Source organism: Mercenaria mercenaria, chromosome 4, assembly GCF_021730395.1.
Source record: "Mercenaria mercenaria strain notata chromosome 4, MADL_Memer_1, whole genome shotgun sequence".
Lineage (NCBI taxonomy): Eukaryota > Metazoa > Mollusca > Bivalvia > Venerida > Veneridae > Mercenaria > Mercenaria mercenaria.
Window position 1 is genome coordinate 83,263,723 of NC_069364.1, and position 22,749 is coordinate 83,286,471.

Genomic DNA, 22,749 nt, shown 5'->3' on the forward strand with positions numbered 1-22,749 from the left:
ACGACTGTCTCTTACCTTGTGCTATACACATGGAAAATGATGGGGGCCATTTTGAAGATATGGCGGCCTAGAAAGTCATTTCAAAAAAGGAACTAATATTTTCATAATATAATCTTAAAAGACTTTGAACATAATAAGACCAATTTTAAAGAGTACAGCAAAATCACTTTTGATCATAAAAATATATTACAATATGAACTGTTTTGAGTGGTGACAAAATATATAAATCATTAATCTTTTCAACTTGTAAGATAAGCTCAAAGAACGTTAAAATTTTAAATAAGACTTGCAATTTCTCGTTCCCGTATCCGTTTAACCTCGTTACCAAAACTGATATCCCAACAATAACTGCCGGTACACCTAGAAAGAAGAAAAATATTTTTAGACAAGATAAATTATTGAAATCTAACTAGAATAGTTTAGTTAATACATACAGCTATATTACTGTATGTGCTGATTTTGTTTGTTATATTACACATTATTCAATATATAATCTGTTCAGTAAATATGAATATAATGTGAATATTTTAGTGTAGTGAAATACTTTTTGTGCAGACAGACGATTCATTACATACTTACAAAAGACATAAATATACAGAAAATTCTCAGTTAAAATGGAAACATCTTTTACAGGAGTGGGAAAGCCCACATTCCTATATTCTTGAAAGAAATATGTCGATCTGTTTCTTTACTGGAATAAACACTTACTGGTACTGATGTTAAACCCGAACAGAAAATGAGGTTTTTTACTTGTAACTTTTCTATTTCTGCAAATTGAAATCAGTGGTCGGTATCACAATAAAGCTTAATCTTTGCTGAAAACTTTACATAATTCAAATTTATATTTAGTAAGCAAACTCACACGAAGTGAGGGCCTGAAAGGGGTATGTAAAAAGGGGACTGTATGAACGTTGATTTTCCCCAAAAAGCTGCAACAGTCATTCCTGATCAAGTAATGAAAAGTTAACAAATGTCAGGCATTCATGTTTCGACAGTGAGCATGCGAAAAAAAACACCCTCTTCCCCAGTAATTTTGGATAAATATTTTTATACAAATTTATGTAAATCATTTATTTATACAGAATATTTACCAATTTTGTTTTTGTTTACACCAGTTGGTGTTGTAAGTGGAAACTATTAGATGGTGTGTTCAATTTTATAAATAACCGATTGCCAATCAAATATTTCCAAGGTGTTCGACTTTATCATCTGTCCGGGTTTATCATCAGTACCAATATGGGGAATATCCGATTATTCATAATTATTCTTCTATGTTCAGTTGTAGTTCCGAAGCTATGAAATCAAATTAAAAAAATATCACTGAGAAATGATCAAGGTATTTCGACCTCTTATTAATAAAAAATGAATAAATACTAAATTATACACTTCGAAAATTATAGAAAATTGATATCTTACCCCATGCAATAGAAAGTAACAACTTGAGTTTTGATTTTGTTTTAAAGACATAAAGTACGATCATAGCTATCTGGATGCCTTCTGCCAACATTATACAAAATACGACCAGGTATATGTAGTGCAGAAATGCAGCAATGGCTGTACATGCTGCCTGTAATCCAAACATATAGACTGAAAATGCGACTGTTGTTACTAGAATCAAAAAATGGCTTTATTACTTAAGAACATGTTTTAGCCAGGGATACAAGGCGTATACATGCGAATTAAAAACTAAAAAAGAACATTATTAACTGAAGGCTCTGTTACTGTTTATGATATTTTGCATAATAATATATACAACATAAACAGGCATTTTGAACCATGGAAAAATTTCAGTTACATCAAGATTGAATTTAGATAAATAAAAACGTACTTTGTTCTCTGTTCGATTGATTCCAGCCAGAAATACAATGTAAGCCACAAACAAAGCGACGCATAAATGAATCAACAGCGTTGTCCGCTCGCTTTTCAAATGCCTGTTTTATGTAAACAACAAGAAAAAATTATGTACAACAACATAACACCGTAAGGAAGTTCTGGTTTTACCAGATATTATCCTATAACTATTTTTCTCTTCCAATGAGCGATTTGCACTTGCATCACGCGACCGTCTTTTGTTTTTCTGCATTTGACTACATTATATTCCGTACTGACGACACAACAAATTTGATCCAAATCTCCATGTTCCTTAATTCGTTGACCGATAACAATATTCGCACGAGCATCGACATAATCAAACGTTTGCGGGGATGTTTCTGTATACTTTTAAAACATGGTCTGTCTGGTGGTTGTTCTATTTTTTGCTGTGAAAAATAAGCATGAAATAACAGGATTTTTCATTATCCTTTATAATACGGCATATATTTGGACTATTATCCATTCGAAAAAAAAATTTAAACTCGCCTACTGACTCGTCCGATATGTTTCTTTTCGTCCAAATATACCGCCTCATTGGACAGAAAAATGACAAAATATCCTTTGGACTGTGTGTGATAGTTATTACGCTAATTACAGTGTCTCCAGTGTCAGTTATCTTGGATTTAAACTTATTCATTGGTCTATAAAACCTCGCATCAAATAACAATAAAATTATTTTGTACAATGAAGATAACAGGGCTAATTGGAAAGCTTACAACTCGTGAAATTAGACACTGTCTTTGTGACTAATGAAGATATATTTAAACTGAGAAAAGGGCCAAAATCGTTAAAAGGGATGACGTCTCCGTGGTGTGTACAATAAACTATTTTATTATTTGAATCATTCAATAAATAAATTGAATAGTCTAGCTAAATCGATTTTAATTAGCCATTTTCGTGTACCAGAGGTTTACGTTAGGTATCGTGTATTCTCGGAACTTTGTCTCACATTCAGTTGAAAAGAATCGAAAAACTTACTTCCACAGAGCAAAATGTATGACAAAAGTCGCAATCAAACACAGTATAGATGTTGATATACCAACAATTGAGACGATGTGAAGAACCATTGTTTCGGATGAAGAACCAACCTCATCAACCTTAAATGATATATAACCTTGAATTTCGTTTATTTGATACTTTCTTAATCGAAGGAAGGAAATCAAAGGCATCAGGAGTATGCAAAATGCTAGAAAATACAGTTATTGAGACGAAATAATCCATCAAAGATGAATTACTACCACAAGTGTACCATTAAAACACGGTTTTAAGCAGTACCTTTAATCATATTGGCATCATTATACAAGAAATTATTTAACGTATATTATATTTTGATTGTTTTTTAGTTATTCTCTATTTTAAAAATGCATGTAGATCTAATACAAGGAAATAAAAATGTGGAAAAAATAAATAAGAAAGTGACATATTTACCGGTTGAAATGGACTCATCAACACTGCAAAATTAGTTAGATGATCACATTCACAAACTGTACTACTGGTATTAGTCGACTTGTTCCTGCACCCGTCATCTGACCAGAATCCTTGAGAATCACTAATGATAAAAGTAATGCTTAGAAAAAATGTGAAATTATGATATATAGTATCGATAATTCATCATTACTATAGAAGTTGTAACATAATTTGTTAACACATTGATGACGTGCTCTGTATATAAATCGGATAAAATATATGTTATGTTATGTTCAGGGGGTAGGGTAAAAGTATTTACGGAACTATTAATGAGTATATAAAACATATAAACATTTGAATCTGTCTAAGATACATTTTATATTCGAGAATATAGCAATGGAAATTTCAAAAAATATTCGATTACCTTTTATACTGCCAGAAAACGCATATTGGCGCTGTCAGGTTATTCTGATAATTAAAATAAAAACGTACTTTTAATATATTCAAATCCTCATAATTAAGTAATATATTTATATTAATTGTCCACAATATTTTCAGACTTTACGAAACAACCAAATGTATGAAAGCCTTAAGAAAATGCAGCATATTAGTATCCGTAACATTCCGAAATAAATTGTACATACTTTAGAAAAGTATGTATAAAGTAACAACATATGATTAGTTTTAATTGTGAACCTATCTAAATATTGATGACGTTTCCAATGCCTTATGTAAGACAATCTTAGAGCGGTAGGGTCATTGACTAGATAAAATTGCCTCTATTTAGATTACTTTAATGTCAAGAGCATGACAGCATTCAAAATAAAAACCTGTTTCGAATAACAAGCCTTTTAGCAACCCCTATTTTGGTTTGTATTCAGATCCTATGTTGTGTTCAGTCAAAAGGCTATTCAAATTTTGTAAAGCTCAAGACATAGAAACACAATTTTATTTTGTGCATAAAGTTTCAAGTAGATGTCTACTGTTGTAATGCACTTGTCAACAACATAAGCGGATCTTTGTCCTGATATTTTTCATAGTGTACCTGAATCACATCTATGACAGACAGACATACAAAAACATATTATAAAAAATTTTGAATTGCTATGCTGTAAAGTTATATAAATAGATCTTCTATGTTTATTATCCCGCTAGACCGAGTACTCATTTGTGGAAAGTGGTGACCAAAGTTTGCAATATATATAGAAATTTTATCGGATAAATAAGTTAACACAACTTTATATTGAAATTGAATATCCTATTTTTTTCGAAATAGTTTCATATATTCCTATAGAATAATGTCAGAAGTTTTGGTATTTGATCGTATTGTATCTTTATCATATCTAATGTATTACATATAACGTCTAAAATGTTTAGTGAAACTGTTTGCTGATACGGTCGGTACGTTTAAGGCAATCCAATCTCTTACAACTGCGTCAGAGAGTGAGTTTACTCTTTGGCTCAGTGGTTAGAGCATTGGACTAGCCACCAATCGATCCGGGTTCAAATCCCGCCACAGGCACTTGGGATTGTTCGTCATAAAATACCATGCTCTTTGATTTGTTATAGCTAAAAGTCGAAACTCGTCCGCGATATGAACTCTCGTGCCGAAAATGTTACTGTCGCTTACGAAAAGCCTGTACGTTTTAAGCCAATCTCTGACAACTACATAAGGGAGTCGGCTCTTTGGCTCCGGGGTTCGAATCCCGACACAGGCTGTTGGGATATTTCGTCATAAAATGCTATGCTATTTGAGTTGTTACGGCAAAAAGTCGTAAGATTGCACTCGCATCAAAAATAATAGGTAAGGGTACTTATATTCAGTATTGACTCTAAGATGTTTTCATAGTTATTGACATGGTCATATCGAATGCGTGTTTGAAAAATAGATTATTTAGAGGATACTGACATTGTAATGCTCAAATGTTATTGTTATCGGAGAATCCAAGCTTCTTGATAGGTGAGACGGTATTGTCATGGCTAGAACAGGTCCATTTATTTTAACTTTCTTTTCTGTGTCTTTTCTCTCTGATCTATGTAGGAGAGAATATTAGCGAATTAAAGGTAACATAGCATTAGAACTAAATAGTTAAATACATTGAAACTGAACTAGGAACCCTCTGACTTGGAAGTTTAGTTTTCAACATTGTAGAAGAAACATACAGACATATTAGTTACTAGCCCATATTACCTCTACTTTTAAGTATCAAGTTTGTGTTTTTACTTTTAATTTACTATTAGGATCTGAAGAAAAAGGAGTGTAAAGTAAGTCTGAAACAATTATCACACACTACTTGCATCTCGACTTACATGGTTTCACCTGTAACGGAATACGTGTTTGGAAGGATACCAGACATGTTTCTATATATCACTGCTGTCGCCACATATGCCTCTGTTGAATCTTGTCCAGACGTGTAAAAAAGTATGTTATTTCATCTAATAGCATTGTGTTAAAGCAGCAAAAAGAGTAAATTATACAGCAACGTAATTCAGTTAGTTTTGAAATGTGTATTTTACAGTGTGGATAATGACACAACTATAATAATTCTATTTTCAAGAAACTTTCATTAGTAAAACGTAACTAAAATTCACATAAAGATTTATAATTTGTGTAACCGAAAAGCGCATATCTTAATCTGCTGAGTGTATCCAACAAAGTATATTTAATTATCTGATAGCAGTTGAAACTGATCAAATCATATCACAACATTGGTCAGTAAATGTCGTTTGGCGGTCACGTACTTGCACCCTGTATACCATGTACTTAGGGTCAAATGTGCACGGCTAACAAAACTTGTACATGACCAAGAACGCAAATTGTTGTATGAACTGAAATGTAATAGTCACACAAATTCATATTTAAATAACATTCCAAAATATAACTACATTTAATCCACATACAAGTATTTCATACTCAGTTTGAAGCACCATTTTTCTTATTTAGTTAAATGTTAATCGGAAGTTATAATCCGCGGGTGGTGTTACCAAGAGGTATCATTAGGATAAATTGAATAAAAACAGTCTGCATAATGTAGTGGAATGAGGGAACTTCATAAGCGGAGAATGGATTGCTTTTGCACAGTGGTTCATGCAGAATCCCGTCTCATCTTTGATATAGAGATGGGAAACTCTTATAAACGCAATTTGTGGACACACACGATATTAACCGAGCTCTCAATTAACGTGTAAAATTTATTTTGGTGTACAAACAGTAAACCTCGCTTATAAGGAACAGCTTGGGACCTCTGAAAATTGTTTCTTGTAACCGAGGTTCCTTATAACCGTATAGCGAACTAATTCCTTGTAACCGAGGTTTATATAACGAGCGAACACTATTTGACTGACGTTAGAAAAGGGCTCCGGGTCGACCATGAATCTTTATGTGAGAAAGTTGTGAGTCTAGTACCGGTCCTTTCCTAGGGAGATGGTAAGGTAAACTGACTGCGTGTATATGACTAAAATAGTGTCAAAACACGGCGTTTAAACCTAAACTAATACAAAATGTAAGTCGGTAAGAATGACGTGACTTGTGTTTATTTTTGTCGGCTATTTCTATCTTCTTTTTTTAGGAGAGCACTACATTATGATTATAAGATATGTTGCAGCCCTTATCTTGCTCGGCATCATGTTATTATGTGAATAGGCATCAATACTAATATAAGATAATATTCAAATAATTAATACAAAAATGTTAAATTAGACTACCAATTAAAATTTAAAAGTAGGGTGTTTATGACATATAATGCATTACGATTAGACAACGGCACCATACATACAGACTAAAGTGTAAATTTTGCTATTGTCCATTTTAGCACCTGCTATAATTTTTACAATTGAAAATTTGGTAAACTGGACTGTTTGCCATTGTTGATCACGCGTAATTAACACATTTATTTAGGATGGTATGACATGACTGTGTCCACGACTGATTTTCGTTCACTATTGTTAACATGAAATACCTAATACATGTAGCTCTCAAACATAATCTCGAGTAAACATAAGTTAATGATGATATTATTTATTTTCTTTCTATCATATCCGTGAAATAACAAACTAAAGATCATAGAAATGAAATAATATCTGTTTATTCATATGCATAAAAGCGCGTCAAAGTACCGACGTTACTCTGACGTCATCAGCGATTCTCCTGTTTATTTCCAGTTTTCAATAGTTTTTATTCTTTATGTCTGTTCGCTATGACCGAGGGGTTTTCCACTGAATTTCGTACTTTGGGACTAGAAAAAGTGTTCCTTATAACCGAGTGTTCCTTTTAACCGAGTTCCCTATAACCGAGGATTTTTACATTGAATAAAGAAGGAATTAGATCGGGGAACTGAAAACTGTTCCTTATAACCGAGTGTTCCCTATATCCGAGTTCCTTATAAGTGAGGTTTACTGTATATCATCTTTATTGCTGGATCAAATTCACAAACATTTTCAAAAGTGTGTTTAAATTAATTTATTCAGCTAACACATTTCAGTACAGGTTATATATATAATCTTATTCTATATCTATTTTATTTATCCAATCGTGAACGTTTATTTGCAACACTTGACAGTACAATATATTACCGTATTGTACGCACGTGCGTACAAAAAACTGTATTTTTTCCGTTTTTGGAAGGCTCATCAGTCCCATGTTAAACATACGATAGAACCCGAAACGCGTGAAAATGTTCTGAATGTAAATCGGATGAAGTAGGCGCTCTATGTACAGAGTTTGATCATGCGTCTTGAAATCAGAAACGGCAGAAATACAATATTCAGTCAATCATTTTTAATTTAAACTTAAATAAAAAAGATGTAGAATAAAAAGGTTATTTAACATTGTACTGTACAATACGAGATATATTTGGACACGTACCCAGCAGGGAAAACCATATTGGACTCGCCGAGCGGCTCGTCAAATTTGGTTTTCTCAGCTGGGTACTCGTCCATATATATCTTCGTATTGTACAGAACGATGTTAAATAACCTAGTATTATTGTCCTTTTCAGCTTTTGCTTACCATGCAAAACTTGTGTCCTTAAATAGATTTTCTGGCCATTTTAAATCAAGGAATCTGTTCAATGTATTCTTTCCTTAAGCTCTTAAGCTAGTGCTATGGTCGTGAGGGGAGTTATGCACTTCATAACCTCTCACAAATTAACCAAATCAAATATACTCTATATTTCGCTTGAAAACAAAGGGACTTTTATTTATAACTCAGTAATATCAGATAAAAATTACTTGAAGAAGACTGTGACTGTATTCGAATACTGCTTTTTGTTTGATTAATCCAATCTTGATCAAAACTTTCAACAGAGTCAGGAAAAACCATCACACCGTCTGAAAGTAGCTGGGCTTGAATTGCTAAAAAGATTTAAAACTAAAGTCTAAGGATGTCAATTTATTTGAAAACACTTGATGAACAACGTCTTGTTTCTTTCTTTCGAAAGCTTATCAGTTCGAACATACGATTAAGTTACTGCTTAGAGAGATGCAAATTAAAATGAAAACTTTTCGCATTCCCTCACGATGAAGTCCTACAAAAAGGATGTGTCGAGAGTAATAAAAGAATTAGAATAAACAAGAGTGGCAGACTGTCACAAAATACGCCCGTCATCGAACATGGCCTAATTCAAGGGCCATAATCAGAGTGCCTGGGGCGGGTTGGCTGGTTATCGAACTTGGCCGAGATATTATGCCCACAATCATTGTCACCGAGTTTGGTGAAGATCGGATGAAAACGGTTCGACTTAGAGAGCAGACAAGGCTAAATTCGAAGATTTTTGAGTAATTTAAGGGCCATAATCCAAGCGTGCCTGGTGCGATTTGGCTGGTTATCGAACTTGGCTGAGATATTATCCCTACAAACATTATCTGCAAGTTTGCGAAAGGTCATTTGAAAACTGTTTGACTTAGAGAGCGGACAAGGCTAAATTTGCGGTTTTTTTTTCTAGTAATTCAAGGACCATAATCAAAGCGAATCTGGGGTGATTTTGCTGATTATCGAACTTGGCCGAGATATTATGCCCACAAACATTGTTACCAAGTTTGGTGAAGATCGAATGAAAACTGTTAGACTTAGAGGGCGGACAAGGTAAAATTTGCATATTTCGAGTAATTCAAGGGCCATAACTCAAGCGTGCCTTGTGCGATTTGGCTGATTATCGAACTTGGCTGAGATATCATGCCCACAAACATTGTCACCAAGTTTGGTGAAGATCGAATGAAAACTGTTTGACTTAGAGGGCGGACAAGGCTAAATTTGCAGAATTCGAGTAATTCAAGAACCATAACTCAAGAGTGCCTGGGGTGATTTTGCTGGTTATCGACTTAGAGGGCGGAAATGCTTTTTGACGCCGACCGCCCGCCCACCGGCCGCCCGCTGCCCACCGCCCGGATAGGGTCGTATTATAAATAAATAAATAAAATAAAACTAATTGCAAATCTAGGAAAATGATTCTCATTGTAGCAAAAAGATTTTAAAAAGTCGCATACCAATATTCTTTTTGGTAATTAAACGTTTTTCGTCTTGTTCTGCTGTAACGGTCAGTGCCTCTGCAATACTGTCGATAGCGGAAAGTATCTGCTCTGCACTTGTACTATCCTATAAAAATTTAGTTATGCATTAATACCGATGCATCACCATATTACGAGATAGTTTCATTCTTAATAAGAATGCTGACAGAACATGCATTATTAACCATAAAGATTTTGTTTTATGGTTGATGAAATTTAACGAATGAAAGCAAAATTTTATGACACGTTTAGGCTATAGCATTGTATATTCAGTTACATATTTATTAAAGGAACAAAACTTTAATGACATACAGTAAGATCCCAATTAGGGGCACACGCTTTATCAACTTTACAAAAGTATGTCATAACCACCATAATTTAACTGGGTATATACTTATAAAGCTGAGAGAAAATATCTTTTAATTTGAATATTATTTCTAGTTTTTCATTTCCATTTGACAGGTATCGGAATATATTCAAACAAAAATGCAAATTTAAGTCATGCAGCTTAGCTTTAAAATCTATTTATGTCCAAACTATCTTGGTTGCGCAACTAAGATAGAGAGAAGAGAGGAATTAATGACTTTACAACCTTAGTTTTCTAATTGAACACACAATTGTCCATATAAAACTTTGAAAAATGTATATCAAATTTTCTTACTTGTATTATTCCTAAGACAAATATTGTTTTCTTAAGTTCATACTTAAAGTATCGAAGTAAAAACTCTTTTTTTCTTGTTGGGCAACCACAATAGAAGTTTGAAAATATTAACAGTTAACATCTAACAAGTACTAAGTGCTAAGTCAGCATTAAGAAATGTAAATGGTCAAACAATTAAGTTTCAAAGAAATCACTTGATCAAAATCAGATTCACCATACTTAAGTAAAATTTATTGTCGTACCGTTTCTGATTTCCAAGTATCAATGTTAGTATCATCGATAAGGTTGTCTACACAACCAATGAATCTCTAAAACAGAAGAGTTAAAAACAAATATAATTTTTCAAACTTTCAGATACCTATCTTCAACAGCGAATAAAACAAACAAATATAAACAAAAAATGAGTATAGACAGAATATAAGAAAAAATGAAATAAAAAAAATGTCAGTTTGGAGTAAACCTAGACAAATGCAGATATAAACACCCATTTAGTGGATATATGTACGGTAAGATTACAACATGGAATTTAAATTTCAGAAATGAATGGTACTTACATCAGTGACAGTGTCATTTGAAACTAACTGAGACGGAAGTAGGGTGGCTATCTTTTTCAAAGATGACGTCAAAATCGCCAGTTCGCCGTTCGTTATCTTGTCACTAGCGTTCGCAATTCCGGTTTGGGATGTGACACTAGCTATATCATTTATAGCAGTGACAATATCTTCGGATGATGAATTTAGGTCCAATGCTTCAACCTTATTCGTGGCAATATAAAACAAGCTTAATAAAATGTGCACGTCACCCTGTTTTGTAGAAAATACTATCCTCCTCATTATTGTAGTACTATATCCTTAACCTTTAATAATATTTTTTTTACAGACTAACACTGTTTTTTTTTTTTTTTTTTTGTTTCTTGCATTAATAAATTTATTTCCCGGTGATGTTCATCGAAAAGCTTTTGCTTAAATATAATATTTAATAATGTTGTTGAAATTGGCGGCCTAGCTGCCATGCTTCATAATACTGAAACAAGATCACCGCAATCCAGAGCAATATACGCCCGAAGGTATGACTTTGACCCCTAATTGTGACATTTACCTTGAAGCAAGCCATCCAAAACATCCGCTATGCACGTCGTCTCAAAGTAATAAACATTTGTGTCAAGTTTCTTCAAAATTCTTCAAGCAGTTCAAAAGTAACAGAGCGGACACGAAACAAAGCCATATGACCTTTGACCCCTAAGTGTGACATTGACCTTGAAGCAAGTCATCCAAAATTTGCGCTCTGCACGTTGTCTCGATGTTTTGAACATTTGTGTCAAGTTTCTACAAAATCCGTCAAGGGGTTCAAGAGTTACAGAGCGGACACGAAATTGCTAACGGACGGAAAAACAGACGGACGGACAGATGGGCGGACAGACGGACACCAGTGTCATAAAGCACCATGGAAAGTGTTTTAAACTGTAGAAACTGCAGAGAAATGCATGCCATTTTAATTTCTATTATTCTATTACAGTTACTATTAACTTTCTGCCTCAATTACTTGTTCTTGAATAAATTCTTTTTGCTTTGGTTTTCAATACTTACTGACATTTCAATATTTTGTACAGCTTCGCGCACACAATCGTATACCGGTAATTGCCACTGTCCGCCAGGACCACATGTCCTATATATCTGTCCTAAAACTAATTATGAACATTACCAATAATTGTTACTCTTGTTTACTGAATATTTAAAAAATATCGAAAACGTTGTGAATCCAACTTGTGCTTGTAAGACTTTTTTTTCATTTCGGTCGTTAGGAATATATAGAAATCTCAAGCAAATTAAAACAATATTAGCTGACAATAATAAATGTACATAAGTTTTTATTTTAGTTCAGGACGGCCGTCGTCTGTCATCTCTCCACAACTGGCATCCTTTTCATGAAAATGCAATATTTAACGATAAATATGTTACAATTATTTTCAAAATTCAGGCATTTTGAAAAATGCCAGCCATGGGCAATCCTTTTGTAAAATGGTTTCCGTTGGTTCATACTGCGAGTTCTTCCAGATTTTGATGGAAGAGGAAGACCCCAGGTTCCCCTCTTGGCATTGTCTCATGCATGAACAGGCACTAGTTAGAACTACCGACCTTAGATAAGTCCGCTAGATGGCTTCATCACACGAATATATCTACACACAAAGCAAGGCTTCGAACCAATATCGGCGAGGGGCAAGTTTTTCGAAGTCAGCGGCCTAAACTAGTCTCCCATGGATGAAAATGCCTAAATCATACTGAGGTTATAATATGTTGGCCTTTAATAAGTCCGCCATGCTGGTGCATATGTACTATATTACTAGAGTATCACGTACAAAGTAATGAAACGTTGATCTAAATGATGAATTCCAGTGACATATTTAATCAATTCACTCAATCGAACCGCGTCAATATTTTACCCTAAACAAGAAGAGTATTGGATTCAATTCTGTCCATCTAACCGTCCTCCTGTTTGTACCAAACCATTTAAGAAGTTTAATAGAACTCCACATAATGACAAATTACAACAAGGAAATAAAAGCACAAGAACGATAACTTTGACATGAATAATTTTAGAATGATCCCGTTTTCTTTTAATCTACCTTTTTGCATTCTAAGAAGAAAGCCACAGAAGCTTCTTCATCTGTCTAATTTAACTGTTTTCAACGTTTACGTATGTGATTTCTTTTAGTAAAGTCAGTCAATTTATTGAGTCGTTCTTATTACAACTATGAGTTGCAAGTAGCTTTATGAAACTCTTTATAACTCTAATGTTACATACAGATACAAATATATGTCAAACTTTGTATTTTAATTTACATTTTAAAATTCGAAGGCAGTATGCGTTCTACTTACATTTTATCTCCGAGCCACTGGACTTCGCCAAGTTAGCAATTACATTCCGTACCATCATGTCAGATTGCTGTTTGTACACTGTTTCTACATATGTAGTGGAATGTAATAATTACCTGAAAAGCTTTCGTTACAAGTGCTTGTCTGATTGACATTTGCAGGAGTGTCACTCCAGTCAGTCCCTCTACTGTCGGTGTCACAATGACATATATTTATTTCATGGCCTAAATATATCAAAATTATAATGATACCTGGCCCCGTTTCAGTCTCAGCTGAGTTTGATAATGAAACTTTATTTGTCGTTTATATCTAAATTACATGTTTAAAACTAAATTTTAATTTAATTATTATTTTCAAGTGGCTATTCAGTATTGATGGTCAGTCTTAGTTGGAATTTAACCTTGAAGTTTTAGTAAAATTGATATCAAAATTTCAAACTCAAACTCAGCTGAGACATAAAAATGTTTTGTGAACACGTGGCCAGATTTTAGAAAATCTTAATCAAAATATATCGATGAAGAGGGAAACTAACTCGGAACTCAGTAGATGAATGCTAGAATACAGCCTTGGAACGCTTTGTTGAAGAAAAAAATGCTTCGGATTCTTAAACAGATTCAGAGCAAACAAAATTTTAATGCCATACTTTATACTTACACAATCAATCAAATGGCTGAGACAGCAGAAAGACAACAATATTCACCAAATCTAAGTTATAAATGATTGAATACTCACTAGAAATTAAACAACGTTGAGGTTAGCCTGAAGTTCAGGGTACATTGCAGTTGCTTTACTAAACTGAACAATACGGATACATAAGATAAAGTATACTAGAATATGACAAAAGTGATATTCAGCTATCGACATTTGATCTACACAACACTTGAGACTTCCAGTTTGAAATGTATACAGACCAGCAAGGGGAATTAACATCACATGGTCATAGCACAGGCAGAACAAACAGAATAACGTTAAACCCTTACTTGTTTCACAATTGGTGCCAGTATATCCCGCTACGCAAGAGCAAAGGTATGCATCGTCACCATCGAGGCAAGTACCCCCATTCTGGCATGGATCTGAGTTACATTCGTTTATCTCTGAAAGGATAAAGAGATAAAAACAGCAATTATGATTTAATAATCAACTTAGTATCCAGTGATACAAGAGCAAATTGACACTATCCGTGCAAGTGATCTTAGGCTGAAAAAGATTTTGGACACTCTCATATATGTCTGAAATATATATAAATCAGTAACTTCGTTCCAGTAATATACCCGATGATAAAAGATTTAAGGTTTATACTGAAACCATCAAAGTAGTCAGTATCATTCTGACACGGATTTAGGTTATACCTGAAGCAATCATAAAATCAAGATTTAAGTTCAAGTAATATATCTGTCACTACAGCAAAAGGTATATATTGGCACCATCACAATGCAGTCAGTCCCATTCTGACACGGATCTAGGACATACATGAAACAATCATAAAAATCAATCACTTCTTGCAAGAACAGCAATATTTTGTGTTGAAACAACAACACAAAAGGGTATGCATATTCTCACAATTTCATTTTTCCAGTACTACAAGTTTTTTTTTTATTTCCACAATTTAATAAGGACAGACTGAGGGGACAAAACATATTTCCCCCTCGAGTGGCAGATTAGCAGGAGACATAATTTCTGAAGAAGAAACCAAGATGGCTTATAAAAGGTCGGTGCTTCTACCAAGTTGATTTACCGTGTCTGAAATAATACTAGGAAAGGTATCAAGGCTCATCGATCTCTATCAAATGTTGTAATATTTTCATAGGGTATAATTATAGTGAATTCGACTTTAAACTAAAACAAAATCAGGTGTATCATCGGGTCTAGGTTTAGTTTCGTGGCATAAATCAGATACATTGGTGCTTCAATGTTATATTTATTACTTAAATCGGAAGTACTTGCCTTCCTCACAATTTGTGCCTATATAACCAGCAACACAGTCACATGAGAAGGAGTCTAATTCATCTACACATGCGCCTCCGTTTTCACACGGATTGGATGTGCATTCGTCTATCTCTGTAAAACAAAGGAATTTCATTACAAATACTTAAGTTTTACCTTTGTATTGCACAGTCATCTATCTTCTTAAGTACTAGTCATTTAAGAAATTACGGCAGTTGGGCATATAAATATTGACACGCTTGTTATTTAATATGAGTGAACCAATCGCTTATAACAAGAGGGCCAAGATGGCCCTAGGTCGCTCACCTGAGTAACATACCATAACAGTGTAAAAATGTTTGACCTAGTGATTTCATGGAGACAAATATTCTGACCAATTTTCATTAAGATTGGACCAAAAATGTAGCTTCTTGAGTGTAAACAGCAATTTTCTTTGATTTGACCTAGTAACCTAGTTTTTGACCACACATAACCCAGATTCGTTCTTGTCCAAGACTTCATAAAAACAAACATTCTGACAAAGTTTTTGGAAGACTGGAGCATTGGAGCAAAAAAGTTGCATCTAAAGTATATACAAGCTTTTCCTTTGATTTGACCTAGTGACCCAGTTTTTGACTCCACATAACCCAGATTCGAAAAAATCTACTGCTTTATAGTAACAAACATTCTGACCAAGTTTTATGAAGATAAAATAAAACATGTGGCCCCCTAGAGTGTAAACATGCATATTCTTTGATTTGACCTGGCGGCCTAGGTTTTGATCCCACATTACCCAGATAAAATTTCATGCAGACAAACATTCTGACAATGTTTCATGCACATCAAATGACAAATGCAGCCCCTATTGCATGCACAAGGTTTTTCTTTGATTTTAACAGGTGACCTAGTTTTTGAAACTGGTCTAGCGATCATCAAGATAAATATTTGATCAAGTTTCATAAAGATAGGGTCATTAACGTGGCCTCTAGAGTGTATTCAAGCTTTTCCTTTGCTTTGACCGAATTACCTAGCTTTTAACCCCGCATGGCCCAGATTCAAACTTCACCTAGAAGTCATCAAGAAAAATATTCTGACCAATTCTCATGAGTTTCAATCTTAAACTGTGGTCTTTAGAGTGTTAACAGTGACCTAATTTTTTACCCCATATGACTCAATTTCAAACTTGACCTAGAGATCATCAAGACAAACATTCTGACCAAGTTTCATAAAGATTGAATGACAACTGTGGCCTAGTTTTTAACCCCAGATAACTCAGATTCAAAAATAGGCTAGCGATCATCAAGATAAATATTTTGATAAAGTTTAATGAAGATAGGATTATAAACGTAGCCTCTAGAATGTTACCAAGCTTTTCCTTTGATCTGGCCTAGTGACCTAGTTGTTGACTCCACATGACCCAGTTTCAAACTAGGCCTAGAAATCATCAAGACAAACATTCTGACTAAGTTTCATAAATATTGAGTCATAACTGTGGCCTCGAGTGTGTTCACAAGCTTTTTCTTTGAATTGACTGTTTGACCTAGTGTTTGACCCTACATGACCCAGATTCAAAGTTGACCTAGAGGTCATCAAGACAAATATTCTGACTAATTCTCATGAGTTTCAAACTGAAACTGTAGTCTCTAGAGTGTTAACAAGATTTTCCTTTATCTTGCCTACTGACCATGTTTTTGACCCCATATGACTCAGTTTCAAACTTGACCTAAAGATCATCAAGACAAACATTCTGACCAAGTTTCATAAGACTGAATGACAGAGTGTTCACAAGCTTTTTTTTTATCTGACCGGGTGACCTAGTATTTTACCCCACATAACCCAGTTTCTCACATGACCTAGAAAACATAAAGACAAACATTCTGACCAAGTTTCATAAAGATTGAGTCATAACTTTGGCCTCTAGAATGTTCACAAGCTTTTCCTTTGATCTGGCATCCTGGCCTAGTTTTTGACTCCATGACCCTGTTTCGAACTTGACCTAAAGATCATCAAGACAAACATTCTGGCTAAGTTTCATGAAGATTGGGTCAAAACTGTGGCCTCTAGAGTGTTCACAAGGCGGCAAATGTTTACGGACGACGCACGACGGACGACTGACGACGCACGACGGACGCCGGTAAATGACCGATCACAATACCTCACCGTGAGCGCTTCGTGCTCAGGTGAGCTAAAAAGTCAGCAATCAAAATCAGGATAGAAAAGGTAGCTCGGTTATATTTATTTGCTCAACTGCTACGGGTTCCTAAATGACTATTAAGAAATACACTCAAAACTGGTTATATGTCGACAGAATAAGCCAATCGGGCTACGCCCTCGTGATATTATTCCGTGGACGTATGACCTCTTTCCGTGTATTAATAACGTTTAAACATGGGTTATCTATACATTATTTGTAAATTATTTTAGGTTCAACGGAAAATTATTATTTACTCACTGAATTAAAACAACACCCTATGACTAATTTTAGAATTTGACATGTACATTTTGACATTGGCTGAGGGTTCAGCACTAATCCACTTGTCGGTTCTAACGATAGAACATGCTGTTGTCGGTTAACACTAACCTAAGTATGCCAGTGATCTGTAAATAAAGTGCATTAAAATGATTACCTGTACATGCTAACTTAGTACCATTATCTTCATAACCAACTAAACATTCACATGTTGAGAATGACTGACATTGCCCATTAACTATGTTATTACACTGAAATATGTTTGTGGCACAGGAGTCGCCTAATTCAGCTGTAAGAAAAAGAAATATCAGTTGAAACAAGGACTCTTATCAATGTATTTAAAAATAAAAGGTAAGGGTAGATATCCCAGAAGCACAAATCATCCCAAGTAGAGCCATAAAGCCATGCATTGCTTACTAAACCCGCAAAAATAGAAACATTAACGGAAAAATATATCAGACGGGTTGCTTCAACAAGAGGCCCAAGATGGCCCTAGGTCGCTCACCTAAGAAACACACCATAACAGAGTAAAACATGTTTGACCTAGTGATTTCATGGAAACAAATATTCTGACCAATTTTCATTAAGATTGGACCAAAAAATTGGTCTCTTGCGATTAAACAAGCATTTTCTTAGATATGACCTAGTGACCTAGTTTTTGACCCTAGATGACCCATGTTCAAACTCGACCTAGATTTTATCAAGTCAATTATTCTGACCAAAATTCATGAAGATCAATTGAAAAATACGGCGTCTATCACATACACAAGTTTTTTCTTTGATTTGACCAAGTGACCTAGTTTTTGACCCTAGATGACCGATATTCAAAACCGACTTAGCTTTCATTAATGCACTCATCCTGACCAAATTTCATAAAAAGTAGTTGAAAAATACTGTCTCTATCGCATACACAATATTTTTTTAATTTGACCTCGTGACCTAGTTTTTGATCTCAGATAACCCATATTCAAACTTGGCCTAGATTTCATCAAGTTAATCATTCTGACCAAATTTCATGAAGATCAATTGAAAAATACAACCTCTATTGCATACACAAGGTTTTTCTTCGATTTGACCTAATGACCTAGTTTTTGAACCCAGATAACCCATTTTCAAACTCGGCCTAGATTTCATCAAGGTTATCATTTTGACCAAAATACATGAAGATCAATTGAAAATACAGCCCCTATCGCATACACAATATTCATCCTTGATTTGTCCTAGTGACCTAGTTTTTGACCCCAGATGACCCATTTTCAAACTCGGCCTAGATTTCATCAAGGTTATTATTCTGACCAAATTTCATGAAGATCAATTGAAAAATACAGCCCCTATCGCATACACAAGGTTTTTCCTTGATTTGACCTAGTGACCTAGTTTTTAAACCCAGATGACCCATTTTCAAACTCGGTCTAGATTTTATTTAGATAATCATTCTGACCAAATTTCATGAAGATCAGCTGAAAAATACAGCCTCTATCGCATACACAAGCTAAATGTTGACGGACGACAGATGACAGACGACAGACGCCAGACGACAGACAAACGACGGACGCCGGACATCGAGCGATCAGAAAAACTCAGGTGAGCTAAACAGCTAAAAAGTATATTTTCATTCATAAGCAAAATGCTAAAATGGGTAAGGGGTAAATAAAAAGGCGGCGGCGTAGGGGAAAGTGAAAAAAAACGAGGATGAATATTCAACAGGGAAAGCATGCTTTAAAAAAAAAGTCTCCCTACACCGCTAACCACAGCAGTGTAACCAAGCACGCATGCACGCACGCATGCACGCACACAGAGAAAACAAAGAGATAAGCAGGAAAAATCAACACAGTCGGGCACTGCCCATTGACGTCCGGCGACCCAAAACTATGATGAACACCTCAGCTTCGAGAGGGGGTGTAAATGCAAGGGGTGATGATTGTGACGTGGGGGGGGGGGGGGGGGGCAGAGGAAAAAACACCGACAACAAAAAATACAATATACGAAACATAAAATACGAAACGGACAAAATAATATAAGGTCAAAATATGGGCACTGTCTTGGAACGGCCAGTAATCTATATAAAGGAAACTTAAGAATTCAATGCGTTTAGGGCATGTCAACCTCGCACTCACCTTATTTTAACAATTTAGACAAAACAGTTTAAATAAAATAACTCTCCGCTTAGAAAGGCTCTGACATAAGTGACAAAATACCAGAATATATAAAGTAAATCATATAAATAGTATCCATCTAAGGTATAATTACACCAATGTACTCAACAACCTGCCTTAAGTCAGCGCACAAAGAGCCTAACTTTCGATTAAGAAGGAAAGCACCGCGGAATCTTATACTTTATTAGTCATCGCGCTATTAAATAGAAAAGCTTGGCGGCTAATTGTGGAGGGGGTAATCACCATACATGCTCTGTTCTTTACGATGTTTACATTGTATCTTCTTTCAAGTTCTTTTTTTGCCACAGTTTACAAATATTTGATTTAAATAAGAATTATGTTAAATTTTCCGAGATCTATATATACATATGAATAGTGTGTGTAGGAAATTCTAGGACTTCCTTTGCACAATTGCGGCAAATTGGTAACATAAGACAATATATTACCACGAACGCAACCAAATCTCTAATTAACCTTCTTGTTACATCACGTTTGGATTATTGTAACTCTCTTCTTTATGAAATTCTAAACAGTCAATGAACAAACTAAAAAATGTCCAAAATACAGCAGCTAGAATCGTAAACCAGAACATCCAGATACGACCATATATCACCTGTGTTGGCTTCCTGTGCAGTGTAGTGTAGAATACAATATTCTAACACATACATATAATGTACTCAATGATCAGTCAATAGCTTATATAGTGAACATATTTGAACTATATACGCCATCCAGAAATCTGAGATTCCAAAGTAATGCATTAACACTAGTGGTGCCCAAATGTCGGAGACAGCAACTTTCAGACAGCAAGCAGCTGAGAGGTTATGGAATGCCTTCCCATCTAGCATAAGAGACTGCATTCAAAACAGCGCTAAATGCGCATTATTTCATACAACGCTTTGGAAACTAATTTCACTAATTATCTGGTGGAGTAATGCAGGTACATGGTCGGCCAATGTGACAAAATAAAATAAAGAATATTTAAATTGTGATTTAATATTTTATACTTTGTGTATATCTAACTATTTTCTTGTTGTTGTTGCTGCTTTAATTAGGTGTTTAATACCTTTAATTTAAAATGCTACGTACTTTATTTCCGTAATGTATTTTTTTAATTCATTCTAATAGTTCAATTACCATTCTATTATTGAACATTATACAAAATGGTTTTATGTAAAGGACTTTTGAACGAATTCTTTTATGAATATAAATGTGATATATAATAATAATAATAATAATAATAATAATAATAATAATATACTACATCTCTATAGTTTGCAGTGCGTGTAAGCCAACTTTTGAAAGTGTTTTAAGGTTTCTTTAAAAGTTCGGATGATCTGTAGTAAAATGTATTGAAAGTCTTCTCGGTAACCCTGTTGTAATAATCTTTTGGTAATATGAAGGGTTCTGTCATTAAAATCCTATGACTTCGAGCAAGCTCTTGCAAAACGAATAAGTTGTGACGTATAGACATCGTATGTCGCTCAAGGGACATCCCCGTCCAGGTGTGGGAAGTTGACAATTTCAAAAATGAAATCGTCTCTTTTACCATATATCTTTTTCCTGAAATACTTTTCACAGTTGTTAAATGTAAGTCGAAAGATGGCCCTAATAAAAATTCCAACTCAAAAATAACCTTCTCCAAGGCTAATTTGACATAATATTCCTTAATCCTAGAGTAATCGACCGCCATATTTTCAGTGTTGAAATCCCCTTAGAGTTCAGGATTTGTCATGCAGAAATTTCAAATTTTTCTCAAACGGAAAGACCAAAAGAAAATCTATATTTTCTAATAATTTTAAACTCTGTATGGTGGTTTGATAAAAAGATAAAAACTCTTCTTCTGGTAAAAAAATAGGCAAAACACTAGATGACAGAAATTTCTTTCTCTTAAAATTCAGCAGAAATGTAGGACTTAGCCTTTAAAACACCATAACTTTGCAGGATGGGATACCCATCCCGCTGTCCCCCCCGTCTCTGGCCACCTTTAAAAAAACTATTCCCCTGGCATACGCATACGCAAACGTACACATACACATACATACATATTACCGTGTATACACTAGGTGAACATTACCAAATACTATTGCTTGAATGAATATCAGATAAGCCACACGGTTGTGTATAGGGTAGCTATTAGCATAATTACCACTTAGGTCCAAAGGCCTTGGCCTGCGCATGATTTTCACTGGCATAGGTATAATATATTAGGTATATTAATGATTAAAAAAGGAAAGATTATATCTCAAAATATACATCAAAATGTACCAGAGCTACATGTGCAATTCTTTTCATTTTTTTTTCAGGACGTGCATTCACCAAACCCCACCAATTTATACCTTAACTTCCATTTTTGACTGGATGTGCTCATTTATCTTATATATGTACATAATAGCAGATTTTTGTTTACAATTTTACAAATAGAAATATATAGCAGTGCTCAAAATTAGGAACTACAAATTGAGCCAAACTGTTTCTTATTTAAAAATTTAACCAAACAGACTTGCATTTAGCTACATGTGTACTTGTTAAAGCAAATTACTCAATACAGTACTCATTTCTATATCGTTACCAAAAATGCCAATATTCGAGTTGTAGTAACCACGAAAATGCATTATGGAACCTCACTGACAAAATGAGTTACACTATGCACACATTTGGTAAAACGGTATTACTGATAAACTGATGCTTACATACAAAAATGGAAAAGTTTAAAATTCAAAGTATGAACAAACTATCTGAAGACGCATTTATTGTCTTAAGCCTTTGCAACAACTTTCTGGCCGTTATCCTTCACTACTTCATACTTTGTCTTCAAAATACTTCAAGGAACGAATTCCCTTTCTATATCACGTTTATGTTCACATGACAATGTCGTGACGC

General features: G+C 34.5%; 1 protein-coding gene across 1 annotated transcript; it reads right to left on the reverse strand.

Annotated features, from left to right (window-relative positions):
* Positions 1-141: 141 nt before the first annotated feature.
* On the reverse strand, positions 142-14,407 carry LOC128556495 (adhesion G protein-coupled receptor L3-like). Its single transcript, XM_053541832.1, has 15 exons — positions 14,298-14,407; positions 13,434-13,541; positions 12,031-12,128; positions 10,999-11,199; positions 10,687-10,752; positions 9,763-9,871; positions 8,509-8,631; positions 5,590-5,680; positions 5,189-5,312; positions 3,704-3,747; positions 3,301-3,421; positions 2,851-2,969; positions 1,829-1,931; positions 1,417-1,567; positions 142-360 (listed from the first exon to the last, which is right to left on the reverse strand). The coding sequence occupies exons 3-15, from the start codon at positions 12,034-12,036 to the stop codon at positions 164-166; spliced, it is 1,455 nt and encodes a 484-aa protein (XP_053397807.1). The 5' UTR covers positions 12,037-12,128; positions 13,434-13,541; positions 14,298-14,407; the 3' UTR covers positions 142-163.
* Positions 14,408-22,749: the final 8,342 nt, after the last annotated feature.